Source organism: Enhydra lutris, unplaced genomic scaffold, assembly GCF_002288905.1.
Source record: "Enhydra lutris kenyoni isolate GAN:26980312 unplaced genomic scaffold, ASM228890v2 scaffoldscaffold18, whole genome shotgun sequence".
NCBI lineage: Eukaryota > Metazoa > Chordata > Mammalia > Carnivora > Mustelidae > Enhydra > Enhydra lutris.
Genome location: NW_019154102.1, coordinates 34,847,434 through 34,860,726, shown reverse-complemented (window position 1 = coordinate 34,860,726; position 13,293 = coordinate 34,847,434). Strand labels below are relative to the sequence as shown.

Genomic DNA, 13,293 nt, shown 5'->3' with positions numbered 1-13,293 from the left:
ATCTGACCTTTAGTTGGACAAGCAGTCCCTACCTAACCCATTTCACCAAGGACCATTGGAACCCGTCTTGGTATGAATATAAACCTGGAGTAGCTTTCTACAAATGACGAAAGTAAAATGTCTCAGGTTATGCATAATGGATCAGCCGGCTGGGATTGGACCTCACAGAGCTGTATTTTTACAGGATCCTACCCTAAGGGTTGCACATGCAACATGAATATTCTGATCAACTTGTGGATGTATCCACATCTTAGAGTCCAATCATGAAGCTTTTCCGACCTAAAAAAGTGATTGTTAAAAATATTCATCACCTGGACTTTGGAAATATTTATTTAAATGTAAGTAAGCCTTGAATCGTTGCCTGGCACTAACACAAACACAGTCAAGCTGGAACACCAACTCTGGGGTAAATCTTGCTGACACCAACAAGGTACTTTTGGCAGCAATCTTTCAGGAATGCCCAACACCAACCATCAGTACCAAAAGTACTGTGCTAGTTTGTCAGGCAACTTCTTGACTTCCGGTTCCAAGGAGTACGTTTATTTATTTATTTTTAATTTAATTCCAGTACAGTTAACATACAGTGTTATATTAGTTTCATGTGTACAATGTAATGATTCAGCAATCCCACATCACCTGGTGCTCATCTTGACAAGAGCCCTCCTCAATCCCCATCACTTAGTTCACCCACCCCCCACCCACCCCCCTATGGTAACCATCAGCTCTCTCTCTATAGTTAAGAGTCTGTTTTTGGTTTGTTTCTTTCTCCTCTGCCTGTATTCTTAAATTCCATGAGTGAAAACACATGATATTTGTGTTTCTCTGACTTACTTAAAGCATTATACCCTCTAGCTCCATCCATGTCGTCACACATGGCAAGATTTCATTCATTCTTTTTATGGCTGAATAATATTCCATTATGAATATATACCACATCTTTATCCATTCATCTATCAACAGACACTTGGAGCAAGAAGTACATTTAAACCAGGTTACTTACCAAAAGTTCATCCTGCTCCCTCTCATTCATAAAAGCATGAGTATGTTTTCCTACTAACAAGTAAGGAGAGGCAGCAAGCTTTTTCTTTTTTCTGTTTTTGATATGAAATACATGTGTAAGATAGAGCAAAAGAAGGGAGCTTATAGAGTAACTACAAATTTTAATGAACAGTGAAAGCCAGCAAAGAAAGGGCAAAGTCCTTAAGTGGGCAATTCACAGAGGAAGAAAATCTATTTCACCTTTCCTAGACAGATTTTCAGGATATGATATTACAGGGGGGAAAGTTAAGATATACAGAAAAAATTAACTTCAAGTTGCCAGAATTTTTAACAGTAATGACTCCAGAGAAGTTGGATTGCACACATTATTTACCAACTGCTATGGCATGGACTACGACAACCCAACAGGGCACCAACTATCAGAGCAGCACCAGGAGGCTAGAAACAACGGGAGGGCACACTGCTGAGTAATAGCTAACAGCCGTCCAGAGGACAGTGATTTAACATACAGTCTATGCTGACCGATGTTTTCTAAATTTTCTACAACGAACATATATTACTTTTATAATTAAGAAGGTAATGATTTTTAAGTAAATGCAAAAGTAAACAAAAGTTCCTCCTTTTTTCATCAGAGCTTACTGAGTAATTGCAAATTACATTTCCCAAAAGTAATTCAAGCCAAGAATTATGAATTTCAGCTCTGCAAACTCTAACTATATGTAATCCCTTTAACTTGCAGAGGCATTTACTTAGACAATGCAGTTCCTAATTCATCACTTATTTTTACCCACCTTCAAATTTAGCTATAAACAAGGCTACAAAATAATCGGAAAAAACTAACACGGCTAGTTCCTGACCTCCACCCCCACCATGAGAATTTTAGGAAAGTAAACAGATATTTCTCATCACAAAAAGGAGTTGGAGGAGTATGGGGAGACTGCAAAATCCAAATTCAAGAATATAAGTTACCATGTGTTTCTTAAATCATATTTCTTGACTTTCTATCCTTAAACAATGTATTATCTTCATTTAACTTCTGAATATTACACTAAGCCTAAATCTCACAAAGCAAGGGATTAGATTAACGATTTCTAAGCTTCTCCCTTTCTGGAAAAGTGTCATCTTCTAAACTAAGGATCTCTGCCCCCCAAACATGTAAGCACATGTAAGTAAGACTAAGAGAAAACCTGGTGTTATGGCACCTCTCCCTCATACTCCAAGACTGTACCCCCAGGTACCCACAACTGTATTTTCCTGACCCCAATTCATTGGCCACAGCCAACTGGCCAGGTAAACATGGATTTTAAAGTCACACTCTTGGGGCGCCTGGGTGGCTCAATGGGTTAAGCCTCTGCCTTTGGCTCAGGTCATGATCTCAGGGTCCTGGGATCAAGGCCTGCATCGAGCTCTCTGCTCAGCGGGGAGCCTGCTTCCTCCTCTCTCTCTCAGCCTGCCTCTCCACCTACTTGTGATCTCTGTCAAATAAATAATTAAAAAAAAAATAATTGTCGCCTATAAGCAAGTTCATCTATCCCTTATATCCTTCCTGATCACTTCACAATCCTGTATCTTTTGTTCTTTCAGTTCTTGATGGCTGCCTTCCTTGACAATCATAACACCCGCCTTAACTGATCTTTGGAATCTGGGTACAAATTTCACAGCAGCATTTTTATTCACACTAGCAGCCTCCCCAGGGAGCTAAACATTAGTCAATTCGTGATGAATTCTGAAATGATGAACCATCTCTGGCAGTAAAGTTCTTCACTCCCCTTGTAATCACTGTTTTCTTTCAAGGAGGCAACTAACTTCAACACAATCTGAATGTTAGCCAAACTGATGGAGGCTTTTTTTTTTTTTTTTTTTCTTAAATAATCTTCAATCCAAACTAGTAGTAAATGTTCTGTTTAAATCACAGGCAGCTTTCTGTTCCTTGTGCAATTTACATTAAAAAATGTCAGAGTGCCTCTACCTTGGTTTTTATATTCATTGGGCTTTTTCAATATGGCTTATATCATAACTTCATGTGGGCCTACGTCTCATCCTAGTTTCACCCGGCCACTGTCATTTTCCAAATCTTTCTAATCACATTCAATTTCATTTCTAGCAATTCATCTTTGTTGACCAACCTCCTCTTTCAACTATCCATTTCTATAATATATTGTGGGTTCACCTCTAGGAGATGAGCAGGCAAGACAACTACACACTTGTTGTCTAAGGGTAACAGGTGCTCAGTGACCAATCATGGACAGACCTGGAAAAAAGTGATGTGGTTGGCTGAGAGCGTGATGCACATCTGTTATTTAGGCAGTGATCCGTGGACCCCAAAGCTGGGAGGACACTTCGTAGTTTATGCAATTACTTACAGTTAATATACTGTGGTAACTGAAATCTGAACCTTTTTGTGGGGGGGAACTGGTATTATTTACCTCAAATGTGGTAAATGAAATCCAGGCATACTGAAACTATACAGAGACAAAAATCTATAAGCTCAAGAGAGAAGACAGAGGGGGAGAAAGAACATTTCACAGGGAGAAGGTTACTCTCTAGACACCAGGAAGGCCCAGAGCAGCACAACGGAGAGAGATGCAATGACTGAGGAACTGAGCAAGTCCATGTGTCCATGGCACCACTCTTAAAGAATCAGAAAGAAAACCAGATTAGTTTTCTTTTCTCACCAAGATCCCTGTCCCTCCACTTTTCTTTCTCAGAGGAATAGAGCTCGGATGGAAAACCAAGAGGTTTACGCCAGGAGGGGAAGTTATGCAACAAAAGGGTGGGTGTCGAAGGAGAAAGCAATGGTTGGCCAACAGGATGATCTAGAGGCGTTTGTCATGTGGTGTGAAGTATTAGAGGAGGAAAATAGCCATGCTGAGAATAGAACGGAGATAGAGGCGCTGGCCAAGAAAAACACACACAACACATACAGATAACGTGATCTAGCAACTTTCATAACCACGGAGTGACGTGTCCAGGTGAATTAAAGCAAGTCTAGATAGAAGACCTGTTTGCTTTATGACATTAGAAGCCATGATTCTACCTCCCAGTGTAAGTGCTGGTTAATTTTTACAAAAGCAAAATCAGACAGAAAGTGAGCAGCTGAGAATAGAGTTGAAAATTTCAAAGCCCAGGCTCAATTACCACATTTTTAAAACATTCCTAAATAATCTCTCCATCCACAGAACTCTAGCTGTCCTTTATCTGAACTTCTCACACAGCTCATCTCACAATTTACTTGGTAGGACAGCTTCTGGTTTTCTATATGGCAGGAACTCAGGCTTGCTCATCTTGGCACACCCCCTTCCTTTGAAGGGGGAATACTAATAAAGAGTACAGGTTAGCAGAATCAACTATGCATGGACTTCAGTCTCAGCTCTGCAGTATGAATTTGGGCAATCTGTTACTCAATTCTCTAAAATCTGTTTCCTTACTGTAAAATGGGGGGACCTCAAAAGGGTTGTGGGCATCAAATGAGGGTGCTAGTTTAAAGCACTGAGCACAGGGACAAGCACAAACAGATACTCAATAAGCTTCTTAATTTGTATTTACTGAAGGGATGAACTCTAATGGTTCTTCAAAGTCATTGTTTTTAATAAGAAATTTATACTTAAAATACAAGAATTATTTGGGCACTTGCATGTAATATTCAGGGCTCTTTTGATTTTTATAGGACCAACTGTGTGGGAATACAATGATATGCATGTATCATTTAATCCTCTTCAAAAAATTGTCAAGTTTTATTTATTTATTTGACAGAGAGGGAGGGAGAGAGCACAAGCAGGGGGATTGGCAGGCAGAGGGAGAAGCAGGCTCCTTGCTCAGGAGCTTCAGGACCTGACCTGAAGGCAGATGCCTAACCAATGGAGCCATCCAGGTGTCCCAAAATTTGTCAAGTTTTTGTAGCTAGAAGTTCACACTGAATATTTGGGTATCTGATTCGCTGAGCAGGAATAAAGGGTAGAAGACAGTCACAGGCTTAATTAAACTGGTACTAACCAAATCCAGATAGTACAAGCACAGGAAACTAGGAAAGCATGAAATGTAACTGGCCCCCAAAACTTAACCCGCTGTCTATAAAGCAACAGAAGACACATGACCAAGACACATAAAAAACTAGTGAAAATATTAAGGAATAAAGTGTTGTATTCTGGATAATGGCATTTCCAGAAGAAAACTTCCAATTTTTAATTTTTAAAAGAAAACAACTAGCATGATACCACAACCAACAAGTTAACTAAACATTCGAATGAATTATAATATCAGTTTTTTTTTTAAATTCTGCTCCCAAATCTCCAATGTGTCCAATGAGAGCACCATCAACTTTAGAACTATTTCTTGTTTAAAGAAACACTGTAGGAAGGTCACTAATGTCACAATTATCTCTGTTCACTGCATTCTCTAATAAAGAGATCTTTTGTGCCTCTTCCATAAAATGACCTCAAAACACTACTACTGACTTCGGTGACTAAGTTAGAAGCAACCCACATCCACACAATTATCCCACAAAGCATTAAGCATTAATTATCTTAACTGCCAGGCCTCTGAAAAGACTTGGCATATTGTTAGCTCCATATTTAGAATTCCCATGTTATTCCAAAAATAATTAAAACAAGATCCCACCTCCACAGTTAGCTATTGTCCCGCAGGAACCTAGCTGACAGTCTCATCTGTTTACCCCTCTCCTCTCATAATTTTGCCAATCTGGGTCGGTGTCTATTTCTGGTAATAATGAAATAAAAATACCTCTTGTCAATGCCCACAGATACTCGACTACAACCTTTCACTGCATTTTTAAAGGCTCACAAATATATTCTTTTTTCTGGTCTCCTTTAGGGGCATATTCGTGGGGGGGGGGCAGGGAATTCCAGGAAATGAATGATGTTTCTTTACTCCAAAGATGTGGACTTAGCTAAATGTTACTGGTGACCAAGTCAAGTGCTTAAAAAATTCAGAGAACGGCAAAAATGACAAAAATCAAAGTTCAGCCAAAAGAGTTAGAATCCTGTAAGTTTGCTTTAGAGACCAAAAAAGAATGGCTAACATTTCATTTCGGAGATATTTTCAAATGGCAGTTTCTCAGATACGGGTTGAGTCCATCACTGGAACTACAAACATTTTACTCACCTCAGAACTGGTGTGAATCTCTGTTCTTCTTACATGCTATTTTAAAAACAACACAAACTATAGTATTACACCTTTGGGTCTACTTAAGAAAACAACACACACGCATTTCTAACCTGAGCCTCTCAGTAGTGCAGCATCCAGTAAGAGTCTCTAACAGCTGCATGAGGCAAGGGGCCGCCATACTGGACAGCGCAGGTCTACACATTAGTGTTTTTTGTTTTTTTTTTTTTTTTAATAAAAAGTACTTAAATATGGGGCACCTATGGGCTCAGTCAGTTAAGTATCTGACTCTTGATATCGGCTCAGGTCACGATCTCAGGATTGTGGGATCAAGCCCTGAGTCAGGCTCTGCACTGGGTGCAGAGTTGTCTTGGGATTCTCTCTCCCACTCCCCCAACTCACACTCTAAAATAAAATAAATAAACCTTTTTGCAAAAAAGTACTTAAATATGACATGCTTTATTTACTGCCAATTTCCTACCACAAACCCAAAAGGTTTTACAACCTAAATCAACCTAAATAAGAGATCAGCATTTTACAAACAAACTCCAGACTTTTTCCTTTTGGTTCCCATTCCTGGCCTACTTCAGCTCCTTATTCTTTTAAACACTTAACCTCAGGGACAGTTGGTTTCATTTTGCCCTTCTTTTTTTTTTTTTTTTTTTAGATTTCATTTATTTGACAGAGAGAGATCACAAGTAGAAAGAGAGAGAGAGAGAGAGGAGGAAGCAGGCTCCCTGCCTAGCAGAGAGCCTTGTGGGACTCGATCCCAGGACCCTGAGATCATGACCTGAGCTGAAGGCAGAGGCTTAACCCACTGAGCCACCCAGGCAGCCCCAATTTTGCCCTTCTTTTTAAGAAGATTCCCAATTCCTCTACAGTTATGGTTCACCCACTCATTTTCAATATGCTCCAAGTCCTTGGTCAGGATAAACCCTACTCCTCCTGAAGAATATCTATTATGTTAGAACTGCACATAAACTTTTGCTAGCAATAAACACAAAATAGATAACAGAAAATGATGTTATTATACTATGTATTTCTTCCCTTTTGGCCTTTATAGTCCACTGAGCTTTCTTCTGTATCCTTTCCACTGGATACCTCTCTCCATTTTTAATCAGCTTCTTTTTAATACAGGAGCTCCTTCTCTACCACACTTAGTGAATGGGCACAGCGAGTTAAAAATGTATGCCTCAACTTAACTCTTCTGCCTTTTCAGAATTAACAACCACCCTCAGCAAAACAAAACAAAATGAACAAAAACAAAAACTTAGACTCTGGGAAATAATCCAACTTGTTCAAAACTTTGATTACTTTTCTCCAATGGTGTATCTATTGGAGTCTTCTTCTTCTGTGGTTCTATGTGGCTATTAAAAAAATGCCTGAGGGGCACCTGGGTGGCTCAGTGGGTTAAAGCCTCTGCCTTTGGCTCAGGTCGTGATCCCAGGGTCCTGGGATCGAGCCCCGCATCGGGCTCTCTGCTCAGCAGGGAGTCTGCTTCCTCCTCTCTCTCTGTCTGCCTCTCTGCCTACTTGTGAGCTCTCTCTTTCTCTGTCAAATAAATAAATAAAATCTTTAAAAAAAAAAAAATGCCTGAGTCAGCAAGACTGCCCACCTACTGGAAGCCAAAACTGAAAACAGATAGCAGAAACTGCTTAATCACTGTCACCCTCATTTCCAGTGATAGTCAAGGCTCTCTGATCAGGTACCACAGCTTGCTCCCTTCATCTTCATTTTCTAAAATCTTTCTACATGTATAAACTGTGTTTTCTTCGCTGATACTACAATTTCTTTAAGTCTGGCAAGCATTCTCTTCTCCTAAGATCCAACATTCACATCACAAAGAGACCACAGTACAATGGCAAGCTCATGCCACATCCCTCTGTGGTTTTTATTTCTAGCCCCCTCGCCCCACCCCCCCCACCAATCACTAGGCTTGGAGATGGGAGTCCTCTCATTTTTCAATAGCCTGCCTGATACCGTTCATGGCCTGTCTAATCTAAAATCCTTCTGTGGCCTAAACTAACAAGATTATCTCTATCTCCTCTTAAAAATTATTTTAACGTCACTCTCTCTCTTTCTCATAACCATTCAGTCATCTTCTATTCCCTCAGAGCATTCTACCAAGGCTTTCCAAACAGGAGTGCTAGGAGGCCCCTGGGCCTGCTTCTCAGTGTTGAAAAACCACGTTTCCAAGTCTGCAAGCCAGATCCTAGGCTATGGCAAATCCACCAAGATAATACTACTCTTTGAAACACCTTTAGGAAGGCAACCAACTGGCTTCTCCTGAAGATAGAGAGCACTTTCAAAATGTCAGTAACTGGCACATGTCTACAAGGACAGTTTCTACTCTTCTAATATTTCTCCATCTCTTTGTATTAATTTACCATTATTCTCTCATTGAGCTAGTTACTTTTGGTTTTACAGTTCTATCTACCCATGAAGGATGGGGTCATGTCTGTTCCAAGTTCTTCTTCAAACTATCCCACCATTTACTGAAATATGGAATAAGCTATCTAAGTATGTACCATGCTAGGTGCCAAGAAGAACTGAAAAAATAGATAATGCAATCTGGATGAGAAGAAAAATCTGTACACAAACTCAGAAATATAAGGGGCAGGAACAAAAGAGTAGGCTGTGTCCTAACTAGATCTGTGTATATAATTAGCTGTTCTGCCACTTCTCTCTGCCTTAACACCATTCTTTTCTGCCTTCTTTCCACTGTCTACTACTTGTAAATGATAGTTAATGCTCTCCAAAGTTCCTCCATGGCCTCTATCTATACTAATTTCTATAGTTGGCCCCTGCCTCCTTAAAACCTTAACGGCCTAGCCTGCCTTATGGAACTGCTGCAGCCCCTCCTGAGGGTTCCAGAACCTGCCTCCCAGCATGTGTCAGCAGAAGGTGCCAAACAAAAGATACTCTCTGCCTTGTATCTGACCCAGAATTCTCCAAACTGATGTCCCATATTTTTCAACTTTTGCTACAAGCTGAATGAAGTGAATTCTCTATACCTTGCACATTAAGGATATTGAGGAAATACCTGCTTTGTATCTACCAGTAAAGGGCAAGAACTGGAAAAGTCTGAGTTGCTGTAAGAGACATTTCTATTAAGCTATCATTTCAAAACGTTGGTTCTGTAGAACTCCAATTTTGTGGGTTTTAGTGTTTTTGGGGGGATGGGGACAAGAATAAGGATTCTTTGGTCAAATACACATGGGAATCAAGAGTTTGGCCAAGTTAAATGAGTTTCTTTAGGATTGCTGATGACCCCTGGAATGTGCTAAAGTCTCTTGGAGAAGAACATTCAGGGGACATCATGTGAAGCATTTTTCATGTAACCTTTTGATTCCATATCCTTTTCTTCCACAAAGCACTTCCAGGCCTCGATCCCTCCTCTGTAAAATGAGTACTTATTTCATAGGGTTATAATGAGGATTTAGTAAGTTAATACACGTAAAATGCTGAGAACAATGCTAAGTACATAATAAGCACTCAAGAAGAGTTGACTATAACTGCCACTACATTCCCCATGCTGACACTATTTAATATGCCAATATTCCCGAAAGAATGAAGTTTTGAAAAAAATTTTTACTTTGCAGGAGTTTCCACTGTTAATACCAAGTAGACAGAATGAGCCCTCCTTTTGCCTGAGAGGCACTGCTTGAGGCTCCAAATAACAGAAAACATTCATACAAAAATGATATATAAGATAAAGTTATCAGTAGGAAACAGATCTTACAGAAAAAGCACAAAGTGAAAAGGTGTTATAAATTTTCTTCATTCCAAAAGGAAAAAGCCTCGAGTACTTTGAGAGCTGAGGTGGTCTAAATGCTCAGCACAGTCTCTGGCAAACAATAAGTACTCAATAAAAGTTTGATGAGCCTGAGAAATTGTGGATAAATGACTATTACCTTGAACAGCTCAAATATATTTCCAAATCACTACAAACTACTGGGAAACCCATACATTTCTCTGTTTAGGATCCCTTACTCTTCTCTATAGATGTTTAATCGTATAGGTGAAATATGAAAGTAGATAGAAGAGTGGTTGCCATATTCTGTTTAAGAGTTATCAGTGGTACTTGGCAGAATTTAATCCCCCAAGTATGTCAAAATCTAACATCTGCTAATAAAATAAAATAAAATAAAATAAAACAACTGTAAAGGTAATGTGCGCCTTACACAGTGGTACTATTTGAGGGTTTTTTTTTTTTAATTAATATATAATGTATTATTAGCCCCAGGGGTACAGGTCTGTGAATCGCCAGGTTTACACATTTCACCGCACTCACCATAGCACATACCCTCCCCAATGTCCATAACCCAGCCACCCTATCCCTACCTCCCTACCCCCAGCAACCCTCAGTTTGTTTCCTGAGATTAAGAGTCTCTTACGGTTTGTCTCCCTCTCCAGTCCCATCTTGTTTCATTTTTTTCCCTCCCTTCCCCCCACGACCCCCCACCTTACCTCTCAAATTCCTCTTATCAGAGAGATCATATGGTAACTGTCTTTCTCTGATTGACTTATTTCGTTTAGCATAGTACCCTCTAGTTCCATCCACGTATTTGACATCTTTTAAAGCTACAGTACCTACTTGTCTCATCTTTATAATTTATACAGGAATTTATCATTTATAAACTTACACAGGAATCTATCTCTACATGTTCATCTGAGCTAGTTTCAGAACTTTGAAAGCTTTTTAAGAACTGATAAATGATCAGAAAGAAACTAAGCTACGAAGAATTAAATCGGTAAAAAATTGGTGCATTTTATAAAAATCAACAAGAATCTTCCCAACTATTTTTTTTCCTGAAAACAATGATCTCAAATACTTCTAATTTTAAAATACCAGAATTTTATCGCTAGAACCTCACACCAGTATCACTGTTCCTATCACCCAGTTTCTTTCCTTTATTTTATGAGCTTTTCTTTCTTCTTTAAAACCTGATAATCCTCACATTAAAAAATTCTAGGACAGGGGTCGGCAAATTATGGCCAAGATCCAAATATGGCTTGCTGCCCATTTTATACAACAGATGGCCAACATGGGTTTTTTGGGTTTTGTTGTTGTTTTGTTTTTTTTACATTTTTAAAGGGCTACAAAATAAATCAAAGAAGAATATGCAGCAGAGCTCCTATGTGGCTCACAAAACCCAAAATATTTACTCTGGCCCTTTACAAAAAACTCTGCCGATCCTGCTCTAGGGTACCACAGTTTACTCAGTAATTCAAGATAATTCATAACAATAGCAAGTTCATAATGCACCATTACATTTTACAGTGACAATTAGCACAAAACTCCTTCATAACAATATTTGTGGTCTTCATGCATATCATTTAGTTCCAATAACCAATTAAGTTGTTTTTTTAAAATGCTAGCATAGAACCCCACAAAGTACGGAAGTTCAAATATCAAACTCAGACCACCTGAACGATAGTACTTCCCGTTATAATGCTAGTCTAAAGTAGTAGAATAAGCTTGGATATAGGAAACCTCTTTCCTCTCTTGGGAACTCAGATCAACTGATAAGCAAAGAAAGCTCAAACCATTTTCTCCTATTTGTACATCCTCCATTCTTACTTAGTTAAAAGGAAGAAAATATTTCTCCCTTGCTTTTCTCTGAAGTCTCTGAAAGTGAGCGGTATAGATGTACGTACGTATGTACATACGCATGTATATGTGTGTATCTCAAAATCTCAAATGTGTTTTCTAATTACATTTTCTTATAGAGAGTTCTCTCCAAATACTCAAAAGAAAACAAACACAGAACTTACTCCAGAGCAGGTCTCAGAACTCTGACTTTTAATGCTTCTAATATTCGATTTAACTCCACAAATGGTTCTTTCTGACTTGGGTCTACAGAAAGACCAGATTCCTGAAAAAAATAGAATGAACTTTTGTTAGCAGTAATAAGGTAGAGAGATATGGTAAAAACATATTCTAAATTACAAACTATGGGTTAGCCATTAAAAATAATTTAACATGTATTTCTATGGTACAGACTAATGAGTGAGCCCTACCATCATTCTTTCCAATAGCAGTAGAATCCCTATGTATTCCATACAAAGTCAAGTACGTAACCGTATGGAATAAAGCTGGGTATGACTTTGTGAGAGTAAATTCTGGCCAGTGAAACATAAACATGTACTCTTAGCCCCTTTCTGGAATACCAAAAGGTGCAGCTAGATTTCTGGCTGCTGTCCTGGATCATAAGGACAGTGGACACCTAAGGAACAGCAGAGCTACAAGGAAGCTAGGGCCCTGAAAGCCTCCTGCAGCATAGCTACTATATATGCTGTGAATGGCTCACCACCACTTATTTCTTTGCAAGAGAAACAAACTTTTTTTTTTTTTTTTTTAAGTCACTGGTATTTTGGGTCTTTGTTACTTATAAATAAACTTAATCCTAAGTGACATAACTCCCTTCAGGAAATTTACAAGGAAACATACAAAATTCCTGTAAGGTACAGAGAAAGACCTGAGTTATCGTTTTTCTGAATTGTTTAAAATAGAAGGTGTGCCTGGCTGGCTCAGTTGGTAGAGCATTCAACTCTTGATCTTGGGGTTGTGAGTTTGAGACCCACACTGGCTATATGGAGATTACATAAAAATAAAATATTTAAAAAAATAAAATAAAATAGAAAAGGCTTAAAGGTTTGGTTTACAGACTGGGTTTAAACTATTTTATCTTTATAGTCCTTCATTCTTCTAAATGGAAAACACAATAGTTCATGGTGGCTTAGAACAGAGTCTGAGGATGTCAATTTTGGACTGAATCCTAGTTCCTTCACTAAGGAACACGTATGGTCTTGGGCAAAGCCACTTCTCCAGACCTCAGCTTCCTTATCTACAGAATGGAAGCAATTTCTAGCAACTTCTACCTCACAGGATTGTGGTGAGGAATAAAGGCAGGGGTTGGCTTGTGGACTCAATACACGGCAGCTGCCCCCATTATGACTAGGTGATCCTGGTAAACTATTCTGAGATCCCTAAGCTCATGTCTACTAGCAATAAAAGACAAAAGCTGCTCACCTGAAGTAAGTTTTAGCTTAAAACTCATTTGATACACAAAATGCTACAAGTTGGGCCAGATTCTTTTCTTCTCTGCTATCCTATTCTCCCTATTTAAAAGAGGAAATGGAGAGAGTAGTATTACTTTTGACCCCTTG

The 13,293-nt window shown here is 39.0% G+C and overlaps 1 protein-coding gene across 3 annotated transcripts in view; it reads right to left on the bottom strand.

Moving 5' to 3' along the window:
* Nucleotides 1-13,293, bottom strand: part of LOC111148095 (required for meiotic nuclear division 5 homolog A) — a 60,641-nt gene that overhangs the window by 8,808 nt on the left and 38,540 nt on the right. For all 3 annotated transcript variants that reach the window (XM_022504498.1, XM_022504496.1, XM_022504497.1), the window contains exon 4: nucleotides 11,899-11,999. In XM_022504498.1, coding sequence (XP_022360206.1) covers nucleotides 11,899-11,999 — 101 coding nt within the window. The remainder of the gene's footprint in view (nucleotides 1-11,898; nucleotides 12,000-13,293) is intronic.